The sequence below is a fragment of the Manacus vitellinus genome, unplaced genomic scaffold (genome assembly GCF_001715985.3).
Source record: "Manacus vitellinus isolate BGI_N305 unplaced genomic scaffold, ASM171598v3 scaffold_11_pilon, whole genome shotgun sequence".
Classification (NCBI taxonomy): Eukaryota; Metazoa; Chordata; class Aves; order Passeriformes; family Pipridae; genus Manacus; species Manacus vitellinus.
In genome coordinates, this window is record NW_021938895.1 from 9,230,855 (window position 1) to 9,253,216 (window position 22,362).

At 35.9% G+C, this 22,362-nt stretch overlaps 1 protein-coding gene across 1 annotated transcript in view; it reads left to right on the forward strand.

The window, feature by feature from the left end:
• The window catches only part of NBAS (neuroblastoma amplified sequence), a 165,790-nt gene that overhangs the window by 23,735 nt on the left and 119,693 nt on the right, over window positions 1-22,362 (forward strand). The window contains 11 exon segments of the mRNA XM_018088939.2: window positions 832-1,089; window positions 1,853-1,978; window positions 3,111-3,262; window positions 4,112-4,246; window positions 4,516-4,594; window positions 5,284-5,388; window positions 5,734-5,870; window positions 18,352-18,435; window positions 19,057-19,210; window positions 20,569-20,754; window positions 21,531-21,704. Of these exon segments, the coding sequence (XP_017944428.2) occupies window positions 832-1,089; window positions 1,853-1,978; window positions 3,111-3,262; window positions 4,112-4,246; window positions 4,516-4,594; window positions 5,284-5,388; window positions 5,734-5,870; window positions 18,352-18,435; window positions 19,057-19,210; window positions 20,569-20,754; window positions 21,531-21,704 (1,590 nt within the window).

Consider the following 22,362-nt stretch of genomic DNA (forward strand, 5'->3'; position numbering starts at 1 on the left):
GTTGCAATGAGAGAAATCTTGCAGCAGGAGGCAGTTTGTGTTGACAGTTTTCGCTGCTTTGTTAGTGTACTTGAAGAACACCGCAAACATTCCTCTTCCATTTTGAAAGACATGCCTCTTACAGAGGGAGTATATTTAAGAGAAATTAAGATGGAGCCATTAAACGATACTTTTTTTGTTTATCTTTAGTAGGATTCCAGGAAGGAGTAGAATATAGTAAAGTTAATAAAATAAATTTTCTTCGAAACTAAGAAAATTACTCTTTTCTAAAGCTTACACTGAAATAGGTATTAAACATCTTAAAGAAAAATTTTAAATAATATTGGAATCAGAATATCTCAGTACATACCAAAGCTTGTGTGTATGTTTTTGGAAAGGTGTATTATTCTGAAGATAATATACTGCCAGTGACTAGCATATTGCAACCCAAATATGTAGTCTGAGATTACACGGAACAGAAGACCTTGCTTTGAATAGCTGGAAGTTGAAAATATTCCTGAGTGCTGCATCAATCTATAGAACAGTGTACAAAGATGTCTCCATAGTTCTGTCCTCTCTGGGGTGGTGCAGGACATTTAGGGTAATAGCAGGTTATTATAAAGGCTTTTCTACTTCATTAGGTAAGGGATGGAGCCTCAGATCCAGGAGCCAGATGCAGTCAAGGTTTGTGGAGCATGTTAAGCAAACTGATATATAAAGGGTGTAAAGGAGAAGGGGAAGGAGGATGTTCATTCTGACATTTGGAGTATTGGAAGTGGAGATGTATTCAGTCCTCACCAAACTACTTCAGGTGTACTAGGTGGATGCTTCTCGTTCATATTTTCTGTGCAGTGTGAGATAAAACTTGTTCCAAAAAGATTACGCTTGGAGAGCAGGCCTGGTGATGAAGATGAGGGAGAAGATGACTCTGACTCAGATGATGAAACTTCTGCTAAGGACAGATACTTCAGCTACCTGAAGCAAGGCCTGTACTTTGTGACAGAAATGGAACGATTTGCTCCTCCACGTAAACGACCACGTACTATTACAAAGAATTTCCGTCTTGTCAGTTTGAGATCCACGACTCCAGAGGAACTGTACCAGAGAAAAGTAAGTATAGCAGGAAAGGTCCTATCTCTCTTAATCAGCTTTATTTAGAAAGACCTTTTTACTTTTCTTTTATTTCCTGCTATATTAACAGAATGTTTCTAAGAGTCTCTTAATTGACAGTATACTGTGTCACCTAATCAAAGGGATCATTGTTTAAAACTAGCATTATAATAATTGAAATTAGACAATGTTTGGAAGTCACTAAGAGACACTATGCATTATTGGCTTGGCCAGACTTGGAGCTGTACTCCTGTCAGTGTTTACAAATAGTGAAAAACCTGGCAAATGTATTGAATGAAATCAGTTTAGCTTGTTACTGGCCCGGGAACGGGTTAACTTTCACTCTGATGTGAATGTTTTGCATTTTTTTTCAGGCATAAGTACAAGTTAGGGCTGTGACTCACTCTTACTGAAGAGATATTTCTTAATTTTTATGGCTGTTGTGGAGACTGCTTTGTCAAGGCCATTTCAGTTGTTCTCATGGTAAACCAGCCCACTCTACAGTTGTTAAAGTTTCCAGGGAGTGCTGATGTCATACTGATACCCAAATAACTTCGTCCTTCTTTTTGAGGGAAAATCTCTGATTTTCTAGCAGTGTCCATCAGATTTGAGTCTTACTTATCTGTATCCTGTACCAGTCTATTTCCTACCTGCTTAAGCATGCCCACAGTAATTATCCCTCTGCTTGTTTCAACATAGGGAATTAACCGATTGTTTAATATGGAAATCAGATGACTTTCATTTTCATGTGTTTGCTTTTTAGATCGATAATGAAGAATATGGGGAAGCTTTGTCTTTAGCTCAAACATATGGCCTTGATTCTGATCTTGTGTACCAAAGACAGTGGAGGAAGTCGGCTGTTAATGTTGCTTCGATTCAAGACTACTTGGTGGGTTTGTTGTTTATGACTTCTAGGCTTTCTTATCAGAGTGACTGTGTTATCTTCACAGCAATTGAATTCTCAGTTGTGTTCTAATTTATGCAGTGTAAATTGGTGGCAGTTTGGAGAACTGTCCTGCAAATTCCACCTCATATCATGTGAAAGAGAGCAATCATGTTAATTTAACTGAAGACCTGATCTGGAAACCTTGAAAGTCTGTCTTTTGGAATATCTTCTAACTTCCATTCGTAGCAGTATACTTTCTCTAGTGTGATCTCTTCCCCCACATGCAGCAGTAGATTGCTGCCTGGCAAATGACAAATAATAATTGGAAATATAAAGCGTTTAAATAACTTCTAAATATTTTAGAGAATGATTTGGGAAGGTGAAGTTGGTATCAGTAGCTATATAGCAAAGTCTGATTAATAAAATTTACAGTGAACTCTGCTACCTGTAACTGGAGCTTTTCAGTAGAATCCAACATGGGGGTTTTTTGTCTTGGAAGGAAGACTTCTAACTCAGCAGACAAGTGGTGTCAAAGTCGCACAACCTAATGGTGCTATAGGAAAAAGAATTCCAAAAGAACAAGAGATATATAATCTCATTTTTGTTTTTTCAAGTCAGATATTAATTGAATGTCAAGATAAGATTTTTACAAGTAGTTGTTTTTTGTGTGGTCTGTAATGTCTACTGGAGATCATTAGATAAGGGCAATGTATTTTGTAAGGCTGGTGTCTTTTCTGTCATAGAATTCTATTGGCATGATATTGAAAATATCTAGTGCTATTGTGGAATACACTTGGTTTATGAAAACTGCATTTTACCTCCAAACCATCACATTTTATTTATTTTAAGCAGGCATGATGTTAATTAGGAAGTACAAGTAATAACTTCTGTTTCAGTTGTTCTGAAAGTTCTGCTAAATAATTTGGTATGTCTGTGCCCTTTTCTGTCACATGCACTCTGAGGGAATTATATTTTTTGCGTTCCCATCTCTCTTGTTGGCTTACATTGTCAGTCATCAGATGAACTTTTCATTTTCTTAAGTGGAAGAAATAGATCAGAAGACTTTAACATCTCTGGTTTTGTTGCTTTGAAATGAACTATATAACATTATGTCTTTATTCTTGTTCTTGGATAGAGCAAAATTAAGAAACGTGCATGGGTTCTTCATGAGTGCTTGGAAAGAGTTCCAGAGAATATAGATGCTGCTAAGAAGCTGCTTCAGTATGGCTTGAAAGGCACAGACTTGGAGGCTCTTGTGGCCATAGGGAAAGGAGAAGATGGTGGCAGGTTTGAGAAGAGTATTTTTTTAATTTTTTCATTTTAAAGAATAGTGTATAAAGTAATTTCTAGTAATTTGCTAAATTTTTTTAATCAACCACTAGTGAAAATGCTAAGAAGCTTTTGCAGGACGTAAAGAAAGGTAATGCTTTGAATCAGGCTATTCTAAAGGTGTCCACAAGGTACCTATTCTTACTTTGTCTTTGTATGTACATAAAATGTAATGTTAAATGTAAATGTGTGTATGTAAAATATAAAAAGGGAAATCACTATTTATTTTGTACTGTGTTTTCTCTCTTCTCTGGTTGTCCTATAACTTCTTCATCCTAGAGAACTTAATGATATCACTGTTTTTCTATGAGAATCTGTTTCTCTTGCTACTTCTGGAAGCTGCAACTAACCCTATCAATGCTTTTTGTTGTATGTCTTAATTGTTGTAATGATCAAGCAGAAGCAAGACAGCGGAGACAATTCTCTACAATATTTTGTTCTTTTTGGTAGAAATAGAGGAGGCTGTTCTTTCTTTATGAAGTCATCTATTACCATTTTTTACTGTACATCTGCTACCAATCCCACTGCTACCTGTGGAATTTATAAACTTTTATCAAGTTCGGTTTTGGTTTGGTTTAGGGAGGGGGTGGAAACAAGAGGTGATGCCTTTTGTTGGCTTGCGATGAGTGCCTGCTTGTTTACAACACCAAAACTCAGTATTTTTCTTTAAAAGTGTAGATTTTTAGTCTAGTCATAATTGTAAAGGTGTGTTAGTATGTCTCTCCAAAATTAGTTCATCATATATTTTTGTTGGTTTTTTTTTTTCTTTTCATCATCACTGATTGGATTGTTGGTTTTGTCTTCCAGGTTTATCTTACCGGGGGAGGTGGACATTGAAGTTCCCTATGAAGACTTTTTGTCACCAGATGAAGAAATGGATACTAGAAAGGAAAAAGAGGCCAAGAAGCGTCAAGAACTGCTATTATCAGTAAACTTCTCAAAGTAAATGAAATGTTAGGCTATGTTTTATTCAGTTACAGGTTTATAATAACTGCACAGTTGCAAGAACGTAATTACTCTCATGCATGTTCTTCCTAATAGGAAAGTGGTTTAAATTTTAATGGGCATTATATTGTGTCAAAGTTCTTGGTTTACTTAATTTCGTGATATATTCTAGTGCACAAAGTAATTAAAGTGTGTAACCTGGGTCTTCATGTGCACATGATGTACAATATTAATTGCAAACATGAAAATTCCTGTTTTGAACACAGGCTAACACTGGAGCAGAAGGAACTCTGCCGTAGCAGACTCAAGCTGTTAACTTACCTTGATCGCCTTGAAACCTATGAGGTGAGTTCTCTTGAGTTCTCAATCTGTGGGTATTCCTATAACTTTTTCATCACATCACCGTATCTTTTTTGTTACATATTGCAGTATTAATGTTTATAGTCTTAAAATGCTGTAGTTTGTCACCGGAGAAAAGTAAGATGTTTTCTGTTCAAGCTACTGTTTCAAATGACTGGCTTCTAGTCTTGAGTGGTGTAGTTGGGAAGAAGCCTGCTTTGAACATCCTGTGTCTGCAGGGAATTCGGTCATGCAACAACATGGGACGTGGAGTTCATGCAGGATTACTATGATTTCCTACTCAGTTGAATTGGCATATTTTATTCAGATTCTCTAACAAATCTTTTTCTTCCATGAGCTTACCAAAATGAAAGTTTTTGGATTGTCAAACAGTATTTTGCTAAGTTTTTATATTTTAACGTTGGAGTTGGCACTGCACACCCTCACATAGGACTTTTACTGCATCTCTTTACAACTAATACTGTCTAAGCTCTAATTAAAATAAGGCAGAGTTGTCTTAGCTTATCAAGCAAAAATGCATCTGTTTTTTTCATACTGAAACAAAAACCAGCATACTTTTCAGCATATGTCTCATACCTACTCATCCTAAGATAAAGAAATGTGTAGTCTTTTTGATGCTTTTGTAAATTGTGCATGAGAAGCGGTCTTGCTCCTTTTTTTTTTTGTTTTTTTAGGAAATCCTTGGAGGGCCTCATGCAGCTGAGCAGCATTATGATGGAGAATTCTTCAAGAAGTTCAGAAATCAGAATATTGTACTTTCAGCAAGAACTTATGCTCGGGTATTAATATTATTATATTTTTATTATGCTATTTATTGATTGTTATATTATTAGTATAGTTCTATTAATTATTAATATATTTATTTTGCTAGAATATAATGTTATTTTGGTATTGCTGTTTGCACTTAAGTATTTTCCCCCCTTCCTTTGAACTTAGCTGAATTTCAGTGGTAATTTAAGAGGTGGAGGTGACTTTAAATAAATGAATGCTGTGATCCTGAGCTTATTTTCCTTGTTGCTAAAGAAAATTTAAAAATTAAATCTTTGTTGTATGACCTAAGTTTACATTTCTTACTCATTTTTAGTCTAAATCAGTCTTAGGCAAGTTACTGTTTTGTTCTTTAGGAAAGCAATGTCAGAGCCCTGGAAATCTTGTTCACTTTCCATGGATCAGCTTTACTTCCACACAGACAGGCAATTCTCTCCAATTTTCCAGAGACTACTTCACCACATGAATATGCTGTGTTGTTACCTGAAGCTCGGTAAGGATGCATCAACCGATATTAACTAAAAGAAAGACAATTTTTAGGTTAAAATGTAAATTAGTTTCCAGATATGGCACTTGGCTATTGGTTATTACCTGAAATCAAGGGGAGCAGCTTTGTGTATATGGACTTGACCAGTCTTCATTTTCTGCTTTACTTTGTGCCATTTGTGGAATCTTTTTGATCTCTTCTGATTATTCACAGGAAGGTAGGGATTTTAAAGGTTTTCTCCATTACATATGTAAACAGGAACATGGACTTTTCTGACCTGAAACTGCATAGATTTTCACATATGTAATACAGGACTTTAATAGGTTTGTAATAACAGCTAGTGTTAGGAAATTTAGAAGAATTTTTTGCTTCTAGAGTGTTTCTTTCAGACACTTCAATTATGAAATTAGTTTTGAAACATACTGTTCAGTGCTCATAATGAGTTGGCAAATTTCATTATTCAATATTTTATAATACAACTTTGAAGCCTTACTTCAGAGGGAAAATTTTTGAAGTAGCTAAAAGATTTTTTTTTTGGTAGTCTTTCAACATCATAGTTAAGTTTTTCACTTCAAGGTCTTAACAGTCCAATTCGGTCAATTCTCTATGTAGAATAGGGCTTTTCATTTCATCAAGTTACTCCCATGACTTCTTTCCTAACATATAATACTTAACAGTTTTGTCTTTTCTAAAAAGAAAGAGCGGTCTTTATTTCATGAATCTGATGCTTCCCTTTTTATGTGTTGGTAGTATTAGGAACATGTGTAGTTAAGGCATGAAAACACTTGTTTTATGCTTTTCTTTAACGTAACAGTTAGGACCATGAAGAGAAATTACTGCAGTGTTTATGAAATTGGTAAAATATATTCCACTTTTTATCTTTTGATAAGATTTATAATGTGAGACATAGGGAAGAACGGTCTTCTTAAATGTGTTTATGATATTTTGTTGGTCATAAATAGGTTCCCCTTCTTTCCAAAAAGTTGTTTGTTCTTGTTTTTAAATTTTATTTTTGTTGTACGCTTTGTTTACAAAACTGACTTATGTGCCAAGAGGCAAAATGACAGCTAAAATAAAACATTTCACTAGTGATTTAGTAGTAAAGATGTGAAGTTATGGGTTAAGAACTTAGTTTTGTCTGCTGTTGAAAAATAGAAGTATATAGTTTGAATCTTTATTCCTTTAGCAGACAGAACTTTCCAGTGCTAGAGTCAAGTGTATGCAGGTTCACACATTTTTTTTTCAAGATTGCAGAACAGACAATACTGTGTGTCTGAAGTGTTTATCTTTGGACAACTACAAAATGAGAATAAGATCAACTCCTATCTACACAAATCCCAAATACTTGTAAAAATATAAAAATATACTGTATATGTGATCTAACCATTTTCAAAAGCTGTTTCTCTCTTACAGAACTGCTCACATAATATTGCTAAATTCACTCCCATAACCATTAATTTATCAATGTAATAAAATTACATATGTTCTGATGAAAATAGTTATTAATGAGAATAATATATTAATGAAACAGACTTATGTTGTACAAAGTAAAATTTTCTTACTACCTTAAAAAGGTTTTGGAATGGGATGGGTCTCTCCTCCCCCGCCAGTTCAGAGAGCTTCAGCTTCTGGTAGTTCTTGTTTCGTGTGAAGTGAAGTCCATGAGTCCATGTGAATCAAAGAGAATTGGAGTTCTTGGTCATTTTAAGTGCATTACTGGCCTGTTAATTCTAGCATTTGTTTTTTAAGGGGATTATTAGAGTGAATAGAATTACTAACATTTTGTAGATATGTCGTTGTTGTTATGAAATCTGGTTTAAATGAGTGTGCTATGTAGTTTTCTTTGTATTAGAAGAAAATATGTAGACATAATTTGGCATAAATTGATTCAACAAGGTTATGATACAACTTATTCATTCCCGCATAACATTAAAAAGTTGTAAGTACTGACTGCAGTTAATAAATTTCTAAACAAATGAAAAACATTACAAAAATAAAACCCTCAATGTGTAATTAGTAGAAAAAATTTTGGCAGCATTACCACTTACTTTCTCTTTAGCTTATGGAGCTTGTAATTATAGAGATCTCAGGATAAGGGGCCCATTTTTTTCTGTCAGGATAGGTAAATTAGGTGGAAGGTGATTTTTTTTTTGTCTGATGGTTACTGATTTTGTAGTGCTAAGATGGTGTGCTGGGGAGTTAAAGTATCCTAAAATTGAGCAGAAATTTAGGAGGACATTTCATTTAGGGTTCATCAGGGTATGCATTATTTTTGATAATTCTAATACCAGGATAGTGCCCAATGCAGAGACCTTGGCTGTCTGAGTTCTGCTTAGATGACAAAGCTGAGGGCAGTGCTGATCATGCCGACTCATACACCAAAAATTAGATATAGGGTGCCAGTTTCTTTATGGTTGGTGGAGAATAATCATCAGTTAATGAAAGTCACAGGTAAGATGGCTGAGGGTTGAAGTGTTGGGCTGTAGTCCTTTTTACAGAGGTTTGATCCCTCTTCTTACTGACTCTGTAGTGAAGCTTAAGTTGCAACAGGAATCTGAAACACTAAGACACACTGGTGGCTCTAAATGCTTGCTGGCTTCAAATTGGTATTGTGACAGACAGACATTACTAAGTAATATGTTTTTTCAGAATTGGAATTGTGACGTTTTCCTATTTCTTTTCATATTATTTCTCATCTGCTTTTATAGTGATGGCTCCTGAGTCTGGTGTCTCTAAGTCATTAGGATTCATAGTTCTTCTTAAAGATCCATCAGATGCGCAGACTACATCTGTTAAGACAACTAGAATGAAGGTGGTTGAAGTTTAGGTAGTCAAAGAGGATGGTAGCTCTTTTTAATCTTTATTTTAATACCTATAGCCAGCGTTCTTAATGTATAGTTAAGACTATTGCCTTGAGGTTTTTAAATGGGATCTAGGAAAATACTGTTTTACCAGCGTTGTAAATACATAACCAGAGTATTTTTCCTTTTCTTTTAAATTTCTTATCCTTTTTACTACATTTAACTGCTATGTTGTAACATTACTGCTCACATTTTCAACTTACAGAAGTCTGGAACTTCAAATGTATGGTTCCCTCAACAGCCATAAGTCTGCTATATTGCACATTATGCCATAGTAAAAGTCTTCCCCCTAAGATAGTAACTTTTTATATGTTGCTGTGTTTTTACTTCTTAACTTTCTCGAATACTGGTTTTCAGTTGTGACATTAAGTGAATTTTTACTGGGGAGTTGTGGATGAACTCCATTTGCCTGATGAACTGGAGTGGGAATGGAAATACCTCCTAAAAACTTAGTGAAGCTTTTAAAACCTGGAAATTTCCATGCAGTTGACTTTCATCTATGAATGAATAAATACTACTAAGAGTTCATAAGCAGTTAGCTTTGCCTTTCCATAATGATATCTTCTCCTGAACTAGGTTTTTAGTTACTGCCTGTGGCACTGCAGTTTCAATAAAACTTTTACAGTTTCATCTTCTCTCTTCCTCATATGTGCATGTAAATAGGTTTGATGACTGAATGTCTGCAGAACTAATATATAGTCCACATTTTTTATATTAATTTTTTTTTCTTTTAAAGCAGCCCTGCTTTTGTTTTTAGTGTAGTTCAGAAGTGTTCATGTTAAAAGAATTAATCCCATGGTCAGTTCTTTTTCTGTGTTTGTTTCAATTCATTTGTATAATGCTGCAGTGAAAATAATGAAGGCTTAAGTTTTATATGCACATCATTTTTCTCTGCAGTAAGGAAAAAAAAAACAATTCAGAGGTGGAGAGATCAGTGTAGTTAATGTTATTCTCAGGATGTATTTGGTAAAAAAAAACCCCTTAGATCTTACCTTCTACTGTGAAGTAGAAAAAATAATTTTTGAGAGAAAGATTAAGTTTTGATGACACTTGTGTTCCTGTCTGGATTGACTTATGGGAGGAGCAGGAAAAGTTCTTGTCCATTTAAAAATTAAAGCAGTGGTTTGGAGGAAGAGAGACTCTTCTGCAAATGGCTTATGTCGGGATCTGGGAAAACAGCAGGAACAGCTCACTGCAGCCAGGAGGCTGCTGCAGACAGTGAGCTGTGAAAGTACATAGATGGTAGTCTTGGGGAGTTTTTGAAGAGGAGAATGAGAACTTGAAGCCATGAAGGAGCTGTGGAGAGCAGCACAAACTGTCACGGAGGAAGGGGGAAAGTTTCACAGAAGCTGCTGTGCTGGAGCTGAGCTGTCATTCAACTGAGAGAGCTTAGTGTGTTCAGCATGGAGAAGGTTTCAAGAAGGCCAGTAGCAACTTTCACATACCTTCCTGTAGCATGTGAGCTGAATTATGCCTGTGCTGTATATCCACAGAACATTAACAGGATTTTCTGTGTATTTCTGGCTTCTTAATGCCTGACTTGTCCTGACTTCATCTACCGTATGAGTCTTTTGCCTGCACAGTCATGAGCTGGAGTTTGACTTGCCTTGCCCAGTCTTCTCATGAAAGTGTACTGCTGCCATTGTCTCATTTGTTTGTTGCCTTTTTACAGGGTTTAGAACAAAATTTCTCCCAGGAACGTTTATTATGCTTTATAAAGGTACAGTTCTGAAGTAGTATTTTCATGATCTGGTGACAGATAGCTTTGATCTTACTTGGAGTTCAGCTGTGTCTTTAAAATAGCCCATTTTGATTTTATGAAAGCTGCTGCTTCACAGTTTTAATTGTACACAAGTTAAAAACCCGTAGTGGGCTTCTGAGCTGTGGTTGTGTATGTTAGTTGACTTTTCTGATGTTTAGGTTATCGTTCTAGGTTGTTTAGGAGAAAAAAAACGAAGTTTCCCTCTCCCCAAATTCTGTTAAAGGTTAACCACATCATTAAAACATAGCTTGATTTATTTATGTGAAGTCAGTTATAACTTTCTCCTCTGGTGGCAGAGTTGCTTCAAAAGACCTGTCATCGCAGTGTGCACAGCAGGAATTCTGAAGGGTAGTTAACTGTGGCAGCCAAAAGCAGCAGTGGGAAACCTTTTCCACTGATTTATGCAGATCAGTTATCCCAAAATGTGTGATGTTTTTGGCACTCTGTTTTAGGCAGCAGCTGTACTTCAATCTTGATAAATTTGCCACATCCTATTGATAAACCTGGAAAATGAAGCACTTCTCTCTTTGCCCACCACTTCTGTATCACATAGTATATTGAAGCATTGTAATCAGTTCTATAATTGTACTAACTAATTCACTGTTCAGGTACTATAGTGATAAAAAAGAATGTTTTCATGCAATATGAACAATGCAATACATATTGCAGCTGTTTGAGATGATACATATGGGATGCGTTTCTTTTATTTCATCCTCAGTTATGAAATAATTGTGACATAACAAAACTGTTTTAGAGCCACAAGAATTGCAGAGCAACAGAAAGTGGCATTGATTTCCTTATTGCTGTCTGAGGAGATACAGGCTTTGGACAAAGGAGTTACTAAATGAAATTAAAACAATGATATTTATTTTATTTATTTATTTAACAACTTTCAAATGCAGAATTAGTTGTTCATAACACAATTTTTCAGACAATGTGACATGATTAAAAAAAAAATTAAAAGAAAAAGATTCATCTACTTCCTAAGTGCCCTACTCTTAAAAATGTCAATGCCTTTCACTAAAAAGATACTGCTTCATGAATGCATTGGGGCAAATTGCCTTGTGCATTCAATGTGCACGAGTTTACAAGGGAAAAGATCTAAAAAGAAAAAAAAATAATTTTCAACTAGATCAGTCTTGGAGACAGGCCTGCTGTAAGAACTGCTTGAAGAAAAAAAAACCCACACAGTTGCTATTGGTAATGGAGAGAATTGGAATCTGACCTTAAAACTGAATTAGACCTTCCTCTTTTGAAAGCCTGTCCTTGGACAGAGAAATAATCTACGGGTTTCAATAAATGCAGTTGGTAAGATACAGAAACTATAATAGCATGGACCTCTTTTGATAAAGAAAAGAATGGAAAGAATTGCTAAGCCAGTGTAAACAGTAGAGTGAAAAGAGCAATACAGGAAAAGTCAGCTCTTTTTGAAGAAATAGAGTTGAAAACCTCCATAATCAGCCAATTTACTGGGCTCCAATCATATTTATTCTACTGTCGAAAAGAAAAGGGAAAAGGATAAAGGGTGGGGGAGAAGCAGTGGCTCAGGAAAAAAATAAAAAAAAAAAACCCCGAAGGCATCCCTATGTTTGTGTGCAGTTTTGGTATGGCAAACCATATTGGTATGAGAACTTCCTTCTGTTGGAAAGGAAAGCCACCTGTTTCAGTGACTACAATGATCTGACCCCGTGTCTGGAATCTTGAGTGAGTGCCGACTGCATAGTAATGCAGACTTAACCTGCACATATCTCTGACCTCTGTGGGATTTCAGTGACTAAAACAAACCTGCAAGGCTGTGTAGCATAAGGACAGAATGAATTCTGGATGCAGTAGCAGTGTACATTGCATATATGACAAGCTACCTGTGCATGCTGAATTCACCATTTCAGCCCAGTTAGAACAATGTCGTGTGCACAGGGCATGAGAGGAGGTTCTGATTTGCCCCTGTTGAGCTGGATTTGCTGTACAGTTGTAAACAAAAATGTGGTAGAAAAATGGGAGGTCTGCCTATTTTCAGATATGTGTTCATGTCTGTATGTCTTTATTCTCTGTCTTATCTGCATGTATGTTTTTGAGTTTGCAGACTGCAATAGTGTTTTGATGCCCAAAATCTTTCTTAACTGACTTACTTCTATTTTGACAGCTACTTTTCCAGTTTTGTTTCTCTCTGTTTCTGCATGAGTCACTGAAATTACTGATAATGGAAATTCGAAGAAAAAAATAATCTGTGCTGAAACAGAAATATTAGTTAAGAACAAACCTGTGATAAATGTTGAGATAAATACAGTGTTTTAATCTTTACTTTTATAAAGGACTTGGGTACAGGGACCTGTCATACTTGCTTGTGTTGAGACTGGTTTATTCCAGTCCTTGTGTTTGATTTCAAATACAAAGAGTTTTTCTTAACTTTTTAGAATGAGGAGAGAAAGTAAGGACAATTGGATGTAGTTGTGGGGGGAAGGAGAGAGTTACATATTTCTTTAGTGTTGTTGAGAAGGTGAATGAAATTAGGAGTCAGGTCTGAGTGCCGTGGATTCTGCTGGGGTTTTTTGTATATGTGATCTTAGCTCAGTGAGAAACTTGCCTGTTTAGACTGTCTTTCCATAATTGCTGGTTTCTACTAGGATGAAAAATTTTGTAGGTTTTTTTTTTTTGTGTGGTGTTTTCTTTAAGCATTTAGAGGAGGCGGTTTCTGAGCGCACCTTGACTCTTGGTGAGAGTTTAAAAATATAAAATTCCTCTCTGAACTTATTCCGGTAGTGAACCCAAATACTTTCAAAATGGCAAATGGAGCCAGAGCAGAAAATACTTTAAAAAGTATTTTCCATGGCTTATCTATACACCTGACTTAAAATATTTTGACTCTTAACTTTTTCTGCTGTGAGAAGGGAAAAAAGATACGCAGACATTTTCCAGTCAAGATTGCACTGCATAACGATTCTTTGCCATGAAATGAAAAATCTTTTCCTCTTTAGTATTTTGCAGTCAGGTCTGTTAAAAAGCTTTTATGAAAACCGTTTGAAGTATGCTTTTAGCACTTTTGGGTTTGATGTGCCTGGATGACTGTAGGTTTCATTCCTGCAAAACCTTGTGCTGAAGCATGAGATTGCTCTTAGTAGATTTGGCCGGAAGGCAAATGGCCAACGACAGTTGTCAGTGAAAAAAAAATGATGCAGGTAAGCACATTGCAACATTTACCTGAAGTTTTTCAAGTGAGAAATAACACTACATTTATAGTATATGGCTCAAATATCCTGTGTTAGATATTTTCTAGACATAGGAAACTTCCATGACACTTTTTATTCCAGGAATTCATTCTATTTTTGAGCCAAAGGACATGGTGGTTTGTCTTTTATGCCATGCAGCAAGTAGTTAACAGCTGAGCTGCATATTGTATAAAACAGATCTTCTGTTTATTGTAAACGAGGCCATGTCTCATCAGCTTACACTGTTATAGGAAGTAAGAACAGTGAAATGCTATTTCCTACTTAAGTGAAATCATAAAACAGTATGCCTTGTCAACTTGATATCAGCCTTGGCATATTGTTTCTTTTAGGATTTTTCAGTCTGTTCTGGCTTTTATGGAAGGGATGTTATACACTTCTTGCTGTTTGTCATTCACATTGCTTGTCTCTGTACTTTTCAGCTTTTTTTTCAATTGTACCATGTCGAGTAAGATAGAAAGAGGCATAGTTACACATTGCTTCATCACTGGGTGGATTTTGGAAGTGCAAGGAAAAGGGGAAGCAAAACAGCTTTCACAGAGAGCAAAGCCTGGGAACTTAAATTGTTCAATTAAACAAAAATTATTTTTTTAAGTGGTAAACTTGCAATTTGAGTTATTATAAGGCTGGGACGTTAGAGAAGATATTTTTAGTGGGGTCTTTATGTAACTCATGACTTCTCTTATTTGGTAAGGATTCTAAAGTGTAAAGTATTTTTAAAAAAATATTTAAAGCAGTTGGAATTTAAGGGCAAACCCAGGTGTTTTTTATGTTTATAGGGATAGGAAAGAAAATACCTACTTTTAGGGAAATGCAGATCATTTTCTGGAAACAGTGGGGCATACAGGCTGGGTAGGTGATTCATATTTACTTGTCATGTGTCTCCCCTGTTGCACCACTGTCAGTTAGTTCAGTGTGTCAGAGACACTTGCAAAAGCCAAATTTTGGAAGAGAGGAGTAGGAGCACAGTTTGTGTTCTCTTTAATAGAATAATGGGATCATTTATGTTGGAAAAGACCCTGAAGATCAAGTCCAAATTTAAACCTAACACAGCCAAATTCACCTCTAAACCAGGTCCCTAAGTGCCACATCTGCATGTCTTTTAATACCCCCCAGGGATGGAGACTCAACCAATATGTTGTCTTAATAAGACGTGAGTGAGAGGGACTGATAGAGAGGGACTGAATTTATTTTACAGGTTCCCCAGTACTATCAGGATGTTCTTAGTGGAGCTGTTGTTTATAAAAAAAAATTGTTATTTTATTGTTTTACTATTAAAAAAATAATCTCAGACACAGTATGGGCCTGTAGGACTTGATTACTTCAAATAATTTCAACAAAGTACATTACTAATCTTGGAGACAGAATAATAGTTAAGGCATTAGTATGTGAGCTAATGTTGGGATAAAAAGCTATCTGTAATGTGAAATTAGAGTTGTTACCTGAAAATCTCCTCTTTTTATGTTATTTTTCATAGTAATTCTGCTACAATTTTGCAGACATTTGGAGCAGCTTCTGAAATGAAACCTTTGTCTGTCCTTTACTTTATAAAAACTCTTTTCTCTTTTGTTTTCCCCATTTAGTAAGTGTGTTAGTATTTAAAAAAACACCCAACCCCTCTGAAAAGAACAACAAAAACAAACAAAAGAAACCCCCAACCAACCAAAGTTACATGAAAAGGGGAGATTTCCTCAAACCCTTTGTGTTTGATTAGTCTGTCCAAGACCCTTGTGCCTGACCAGTCTGTCAGTGTCCCATATAGGGCCTCTTCACTGAGTAGTTCTGCAGATCAGAGGGCAGTTTTACTGACACGCTCAGGGTCACAGGCCAAAGGGAAAGACCCCTCCTGGGGCTCCACACCTTTATTCAAGTGTGTTACCCACTGTCAGCAGCTGCCATCATCCTTGAAGGACTCACACTAATAGTTCATGGAATAACACTATTAATAAAATTGGGGCAGGTTAAGGTTTGAGGATTGCTGGTGATAGTATCTGACTGCAAAAACATATTCAAAGCAATATATGGGCAAGCTGTCCTCCCTAACAAAAGTTAGCTTGAGGTATTCATTCAGTGCATGTAGAGTATGGTTCTTGCCCAATAAGTGTCCCTATGGGGGAGAAGACAGGTTCAGCCCTAACTTCTTCCCATTCTTAACTTTTACACTGTTTCTTTACGTTTAAGTTGATCTTGAGTGACTGCAATCATACATTTTACTTGGTGAGGGATGGAGGTACCTTGGCGTCGAGTAACAGTGTAGAATCTGAGATAACCTTAGGATGGGGATATGCATCAGTCCAAAGAAAGTGATTTTGCCAGGGCTGATTCAAAAACAAGACATCTTCCTTTATCTCCCTTGGTTTTCAGCTGTGATGTGGCTTATCAGCAAATGAGGACCGCTGAGTTCTTTCCTCTGCAAAGATTTAAACAGAGTCTGGCCACAGTTTCTGCTCCACTCCACCCTCCGCTTAGTTCCCTTAGCATGTACTGTGTATGGGAAATTGGGCATGCTGACCACATCCAGGGAGTAGCAAATGCATTTCCCCCTATAATTTCTGTACTGTTATAACTACGTCTATAACTTTCTACTTTTCTTGAGTTTTACCCCCAGTCTTTCCACAGACCTGCCCCTGCCTAAACAACCAACGAACCAATCCACCCCTTGAAATGTCTTCTTAGGCCTGTTGGGAAGTGAATGGGAAAAATTTACTAAGAAAAGAAATTGTCATGGGCAAATTTTGTCCTGCTTTCTTTTCTGTGAAATAGAACACAGAAAAGGAGAGAGAGCATTATTGATTGAGAGTCATAAAGTGCTACTTGTACTGTCTTGATTTTATATTTTGGAAGACAGCATTAATGACACTTTGGCTTTTTTGGTATTTGACATTTCAACTGATAAAGAGAACTTTTTCACTACACACTGAACTTTCCCTAATAACATCCTCATGTATGACATTTGAAATAAGGCCATATTAATTTAGTTTATGAACTCAGTTTTAAATATTAATATTTAAAATTATTGGTAAATTATGTTATCTAAGATTTAAACAACTAACAGCCTCCCTAATCCCCCAAATTCATGGGCGGATGATGAATCTTTCAAAATTAAGATGAATCTTTCAATAAATAAGATGAATCTTTCAATAAATTTATGGCATATGTACCAGAAATAAAGTCACTTGAGGAAAGTGACTATTCCTGGTACATATGCCATAAATGTTAATTTGGACTTTTCTTTATTAATTATTTTTCAGTGATGTTATTACATGGTGCCTAATTATTAAGAGAACTGTAGAGTGTTTTGTCCAGCTGAACTGGAGTTGAATGCAGGTGTTGCTACAGGAATAAGCAGTTTTCCATCTTCTCCCCTCCTTTTGTTTGACTTTTATAACCTGCAAATCTACCAGTTTACTGCTGGCTTTCTGCAGCATGTATCATCTGGGGGGGTCGGAATTCCTGTGATAAAACCCGGGGTGTTATTTGTTAATGCATAGAGGAGGGAAAGAAAGAGCAGCCGACCTTCTGGGTGAGATGTCTGTGTGTACTGGGCAGGGCAGTTAGTGTGGGCATGTCTTGCTTTGCTCAGTGAGTTTAATGGCTGTTGCTAAATGAGATGGAGTCACTGATTTTTAGTTGTTGTTTTGACTCTTGCTGTATTGTGAAAATGATTTGTTGGTTGGAATTGTGTTTCTTTGGAAGCTACTGAGTTACAGTGCTGCTCTTCAAGGGATGAGAAGATTGTGTCAGTTTTTAATTTATAGATAGACATTGTCCACATAGTATTGCTGTTGCTGTTTATTATCAAGGTCAGAAGAAAATGTGTGAAACTTAAAACAGCTTATTGCTCCAATATGCTGCAACTCCAGTGTCTCTACTTAGTAAATGGTTTGTTTCTTATTTCTAGAAGTGCCAGAACCTATAAGGTTCTTTTCTTTCCCTTTAGTTTATGTTCTTCATTCCTTGATGTTTTTTTTTCATGTTTTAAACTGTTTAAACAGTTAGCCTACAGTAGCCATAACTAATCATTCTAATAACAGCCCATGCTGTTCTTAATCTGTATCCTAAGCAGATTTTTTTTTTCTTCATCAACCTCAATATTTAGAGGATGTTTCTCTGTGGAAGGTTGTAGTCAGAAAACCACATTAAACTTAATTGAGAAGATCAGTACAGCAGGGTATATCTTCTTTTGCTTCAGTACAAGGATTTGTGCTAAAATTTGAACAATAGTCATGGTTTCTTTTCAAGATGTGAAGTTTGTAGGTTTTTATTCATTTCAGTCTTCTGTGACAGCACATGAAGTCGGAATACTTAGTGTGAAGTAAAAATTCTGAAAGTTTGTAGTGGTTTTTTTTTTCCTTTTTTTTAAGGTATAGTCAGTAAGAAAATCAATTTATTAATGTTTTTTTATTGGATCTTTAATGGTATAGGTAGAATATGTGTTTGTACAGATAATATAGAGGCAAATCACACTTGTAAAGCTGCATTAAGAAGTAATAAATCTTAAAGAATTGATACTGTGATTGAATGACATGCTTATGAATTCACTGAAATACTTGTGTATGCTGTGTATTCTATTAATTGAATGCCATACAAAATTAAAAATAAATGAAATTATGTAGAGCTTCCCTTTTCTGTTATACCAGTTACAGGAAAGGGATATTGAAAATTCTTCCTTGGAATGAGCAGAAGCATCGTGAAGAAGACTGGTGTGAAAAAGCAGAATGCAGGTAAGTATATAAAAAGCAAAAATATTTCTCCATATTTATGTACATTTCAGAGAAATAATTTACTTACTAATTCTTAAAGTGTGAGAAATACCCAGTAAGACTGGCTTCTTATTTTTTGTACTCACTGACTTGTGTTCTCAGCCTTCTTAGTGAGACGCTGTTTCATGTTCAGCGTTACCTGCAATGTGCCTCTGTAATGAGTAACTTTGGCAAGTGCATGTGAGCAGTGGGAGGTTACTGTTGGAGATCCTGATTTAGTTATCTGTTTTTCCTTCCACCCCATTACTTGTCAGCCATAACATTATCATAGCAGCATTAATGGATCACAGAACTGCCTTTCACTGTGTGAGGAACAGATGGAAAGCAGAGGTGGGGCATACCTGTGTCTTCAATAGAGAGGATTCTTTCCTTCATGATCTATCTGCTGTTTGAAATCTCTTACCAGTTGCTTTTCTGACAAAACTAACACTCAGTGTGATTGGCATTTGAATCTCATTATTGTGTAGCGGTTGGTTGATTGTATAATTTTCTTTTGGAAGTTTTAGAAAATAGACTGATGTGGAAAAAAAAATGCAAGCAAATATATACTTAAACATATACTTCCTTTTTTTCTTTTTAAAGGATAATTATTGAACCAGTTTTGCAAGATGAAGGCGAGTTTCTGTATGAAATGCAACCTGAATTACTGAAGTACAGGACTACTGACCTTTCAGTGGATCTCGTTACTGATTGGTATTTGAGCAGAGCACAGGAAATTGAAAAATATGCAATGCAGGTGAGAATAGCAGTGAGGAAATGATGGTGGCTGATCAGCCTTCTTCAACAGAATCCTTAATATTCTTAATGCATATTAATGGGACACTTTTCCCTCAGTAATATACACTGTGTCTCAATCTTCATTATGACTTTTGAAGTATTTTTTTTTTACAGTGTACTTATGCTTGCTCTAAAGTTTACTTAGCCAAATAATTAATCCATAGGAATGAATAGGAATCCAGTAGATTCCCTTTCACAAGGTTTACCATAGCAGATAGTAGCTCTTTTGTAATCCATGAAAAATGTTTACCTTTACATTTTCATGTTTGCAACTAAGGGGGGGGAAGTTGTTCACAGGATGTTGGGAAACATGTTTTATTACCTGTCACATGATACTATATCATGTATATTGATATGTGGCAGTCATGTGTCACTGTCATATGTCAATATGTGGTATTGTCATGATTGATTCCTGGCAGTTCTATTGTGTGTCTATAGGGCTACTATGCAGCTTATTTTTGCTTGAATTTCTTTGTATGTTAAAAGTATGTGAAACTCTGTGTGGTAAAGATAAGCATTGCAAGTAAGAGCAGTGCTCATCACTGATGTGCTGCAGTATTTTAGTGCTTCTTAAGACAATTGAGCTGCATGAAAAGGAGATTGACTGGAAGTATCACTATGAGTTAGTTTTAATGGGTGAGTTCTTTCATTCTTCAAGTTTTCAGTCCTCCAAGGCTCTTCAGTTATAGTTGCCTGGGATCTTAACAGCCTATCAGTATGTATGGCAACTTCTAAGGATCAATTAAATTGTGAACATAGAAATTAAATTTCATTCTACTCTTCCACACTTACGTCTGTCTCGCTGAATACATACAGCCAATATTGCATTCTTTGAAATCCAAACAGAACCTTTCATATAAAGGTAGTTTCAGTCACCAGAGAAAAAGGGTGTAATTATCTTCTGTGACATAAAATGCAACAATTAAAATTATTAAATCATGATCAGCTAGAAAAGTCACATTACATGTCAGTTACCTAATTGTCTTAGAGCAATCCTTCATATTCCATACAGTGACATGAGGTGATGTATCTCTGTTTATGATCTCCAGAAGGTATAATATTCTAAATTATGTGCATGGGATGCATTTTGGTCAAAAGCCTTTTATGACATCATTCTCTAAGATTAAGCATTTTATTTGGTCTTTATAAAGCTGAAAAGAGCAAGCCATTTAGGAATATACAGTCCACAAAAGCTTCTATGAACTTAAAATTGCCTGTTAAGCAACAGGGAAAGAAACACAAATGGGGCACAGATTGATGTTGGTTTTTGGCAAACGAAAATTGTTCAGCAGTGAGGTTTTTTTATTATTTTTTCAGGTCGACTGTGCTCTGTCCCTTGTTCGTCTTGGCATGGAGAGGAATATTCCTGGTCTGCAGGTGCTTTGTGACAATCTGATCACTCTTGAGACAGTAGTTTATGAGACTGATGGTGATCGAACCTTGACTTTAAAGGAACTTCTAGAGATGAAAGACATTGAGAAGCTGAGACTGTTAATGAAGAATGTAAGTTTCAAAATAAATTAATAAGTATACCTTGGTTTCCTGTAACTCGGTTTACCATAAATCCTGTATGTATAAAGATACTGTTAGTGGCTGACATTTTTCTGATGAACCTCCGTCTTTAATTCAACAAAAATTTAACACTTTTACCGTTCCTTTACTGTGTGTTGGTGTCTTTAAATATTGTCAAGAAATCTTAATATTTGCCTCTGCAGCAGATATGTGTTTTTCAGTTCTGTAGTCAGCCTGTCTGTGGCATTTGAGAATACAAAAAGACCTCTTGAAAAGCTTAAAATATAACTAGAGATTGAATAGGACTCTGAAATTCAGTTGAAGCATTTGTAGAGGAAAATACTCAAGATTTTCATTTTTTTCCTAGGATTTATGTAATCGCTCATAATTAGTTTTCCTGTCTTGCGTTCTTGCTGAAAGTCATGCTACTCTGGCATGCTTGCAAGCTGATCTTTCACTCATATTGAAATGGCAGGAGGAAAACAGCTGGGCTTTCCTCATGGAATGGGCTTTACTCCCTGTACTGCTCAGTTTCCCCATGCCATTGGGTAGCAGAAAGGTTGTTTCAGTGCTTCATTGTATAGTGATCTGTGCAGCGGTGGTGAATGTCAGGCTTCAGCTCTTGTTTGTGATAGGTGAAGATACTGTTTCAGTTACATTGATCAAAATAGATTCTGTTTGGTTTTTGCTTTTCTTTGCTTATTTTGGATAATGAAGCTGAATTTGTTCCTTTTTTTCCCCTCTCTGTAATTCATTGTGTTTTCCAGTCCTCTGATGAAAAATATGTGAAGAATGTTTATCAATGGATGATCCCTTTTCTCCACCGCTGTGAAAATCAGTCCCCTGGACTTGCAAATTCACTTTTTAAAGAATATTTAGTAACACTGGCAAAGGAAGACTTGACTCTACCTCTGAAGATATTTCAAAATTCAAAACCTGCTGTAAGTGTAGAGCCCTGATGATTCTACTGGTTTGTCTGGAAATTCTTGTCCTGAAGAGATAAGTTCATAAATAGGGCTAGTTCATTTAAATCAGATCACCTTTCTGATCTTTCTCTTCCTCTTGGACTCAGGATTTGTTATGTTTTAGAACACATTAAGTGAAAGGTTTTATACCATACATTATAATGCAGCTAAACTGTCCTTGATGAGATTGTCAAACTAATTCTAAAAATGATCTTGACCTAGTAGAACAGAAGTTATTGTATGGATTCTTCTTTGAAGTAATTTTCTGGTAATCTGTTCAAAGTAAATTCCTGGCATATTCACTTTTTAAAAGTGAATATGAAAGAGTTTAATGATCTCACTAATATTTCTTTCCTGAGGAATTTTACTAGGATTAAATTGCTAATTAATTCCCCTGCATCCCGCCTTCCACGGGAAATACGAAGAATAAAATGGGGACCATTAAGATTGAGGGAAACATTCATTGAGTAAGGGTGGAAGTTGCCTTCCATATGAGTGTTTCATGCTGCTTCTGTGGTTTAAATAATTCTTCTAGAGCACATAAGCACATTTTTGCATGCTACTGAACTTTCTGAGTATATGGACAAAAATCAACTAGTGGAGCAAAACCACAGCTATTTTGTGTGTTGATACT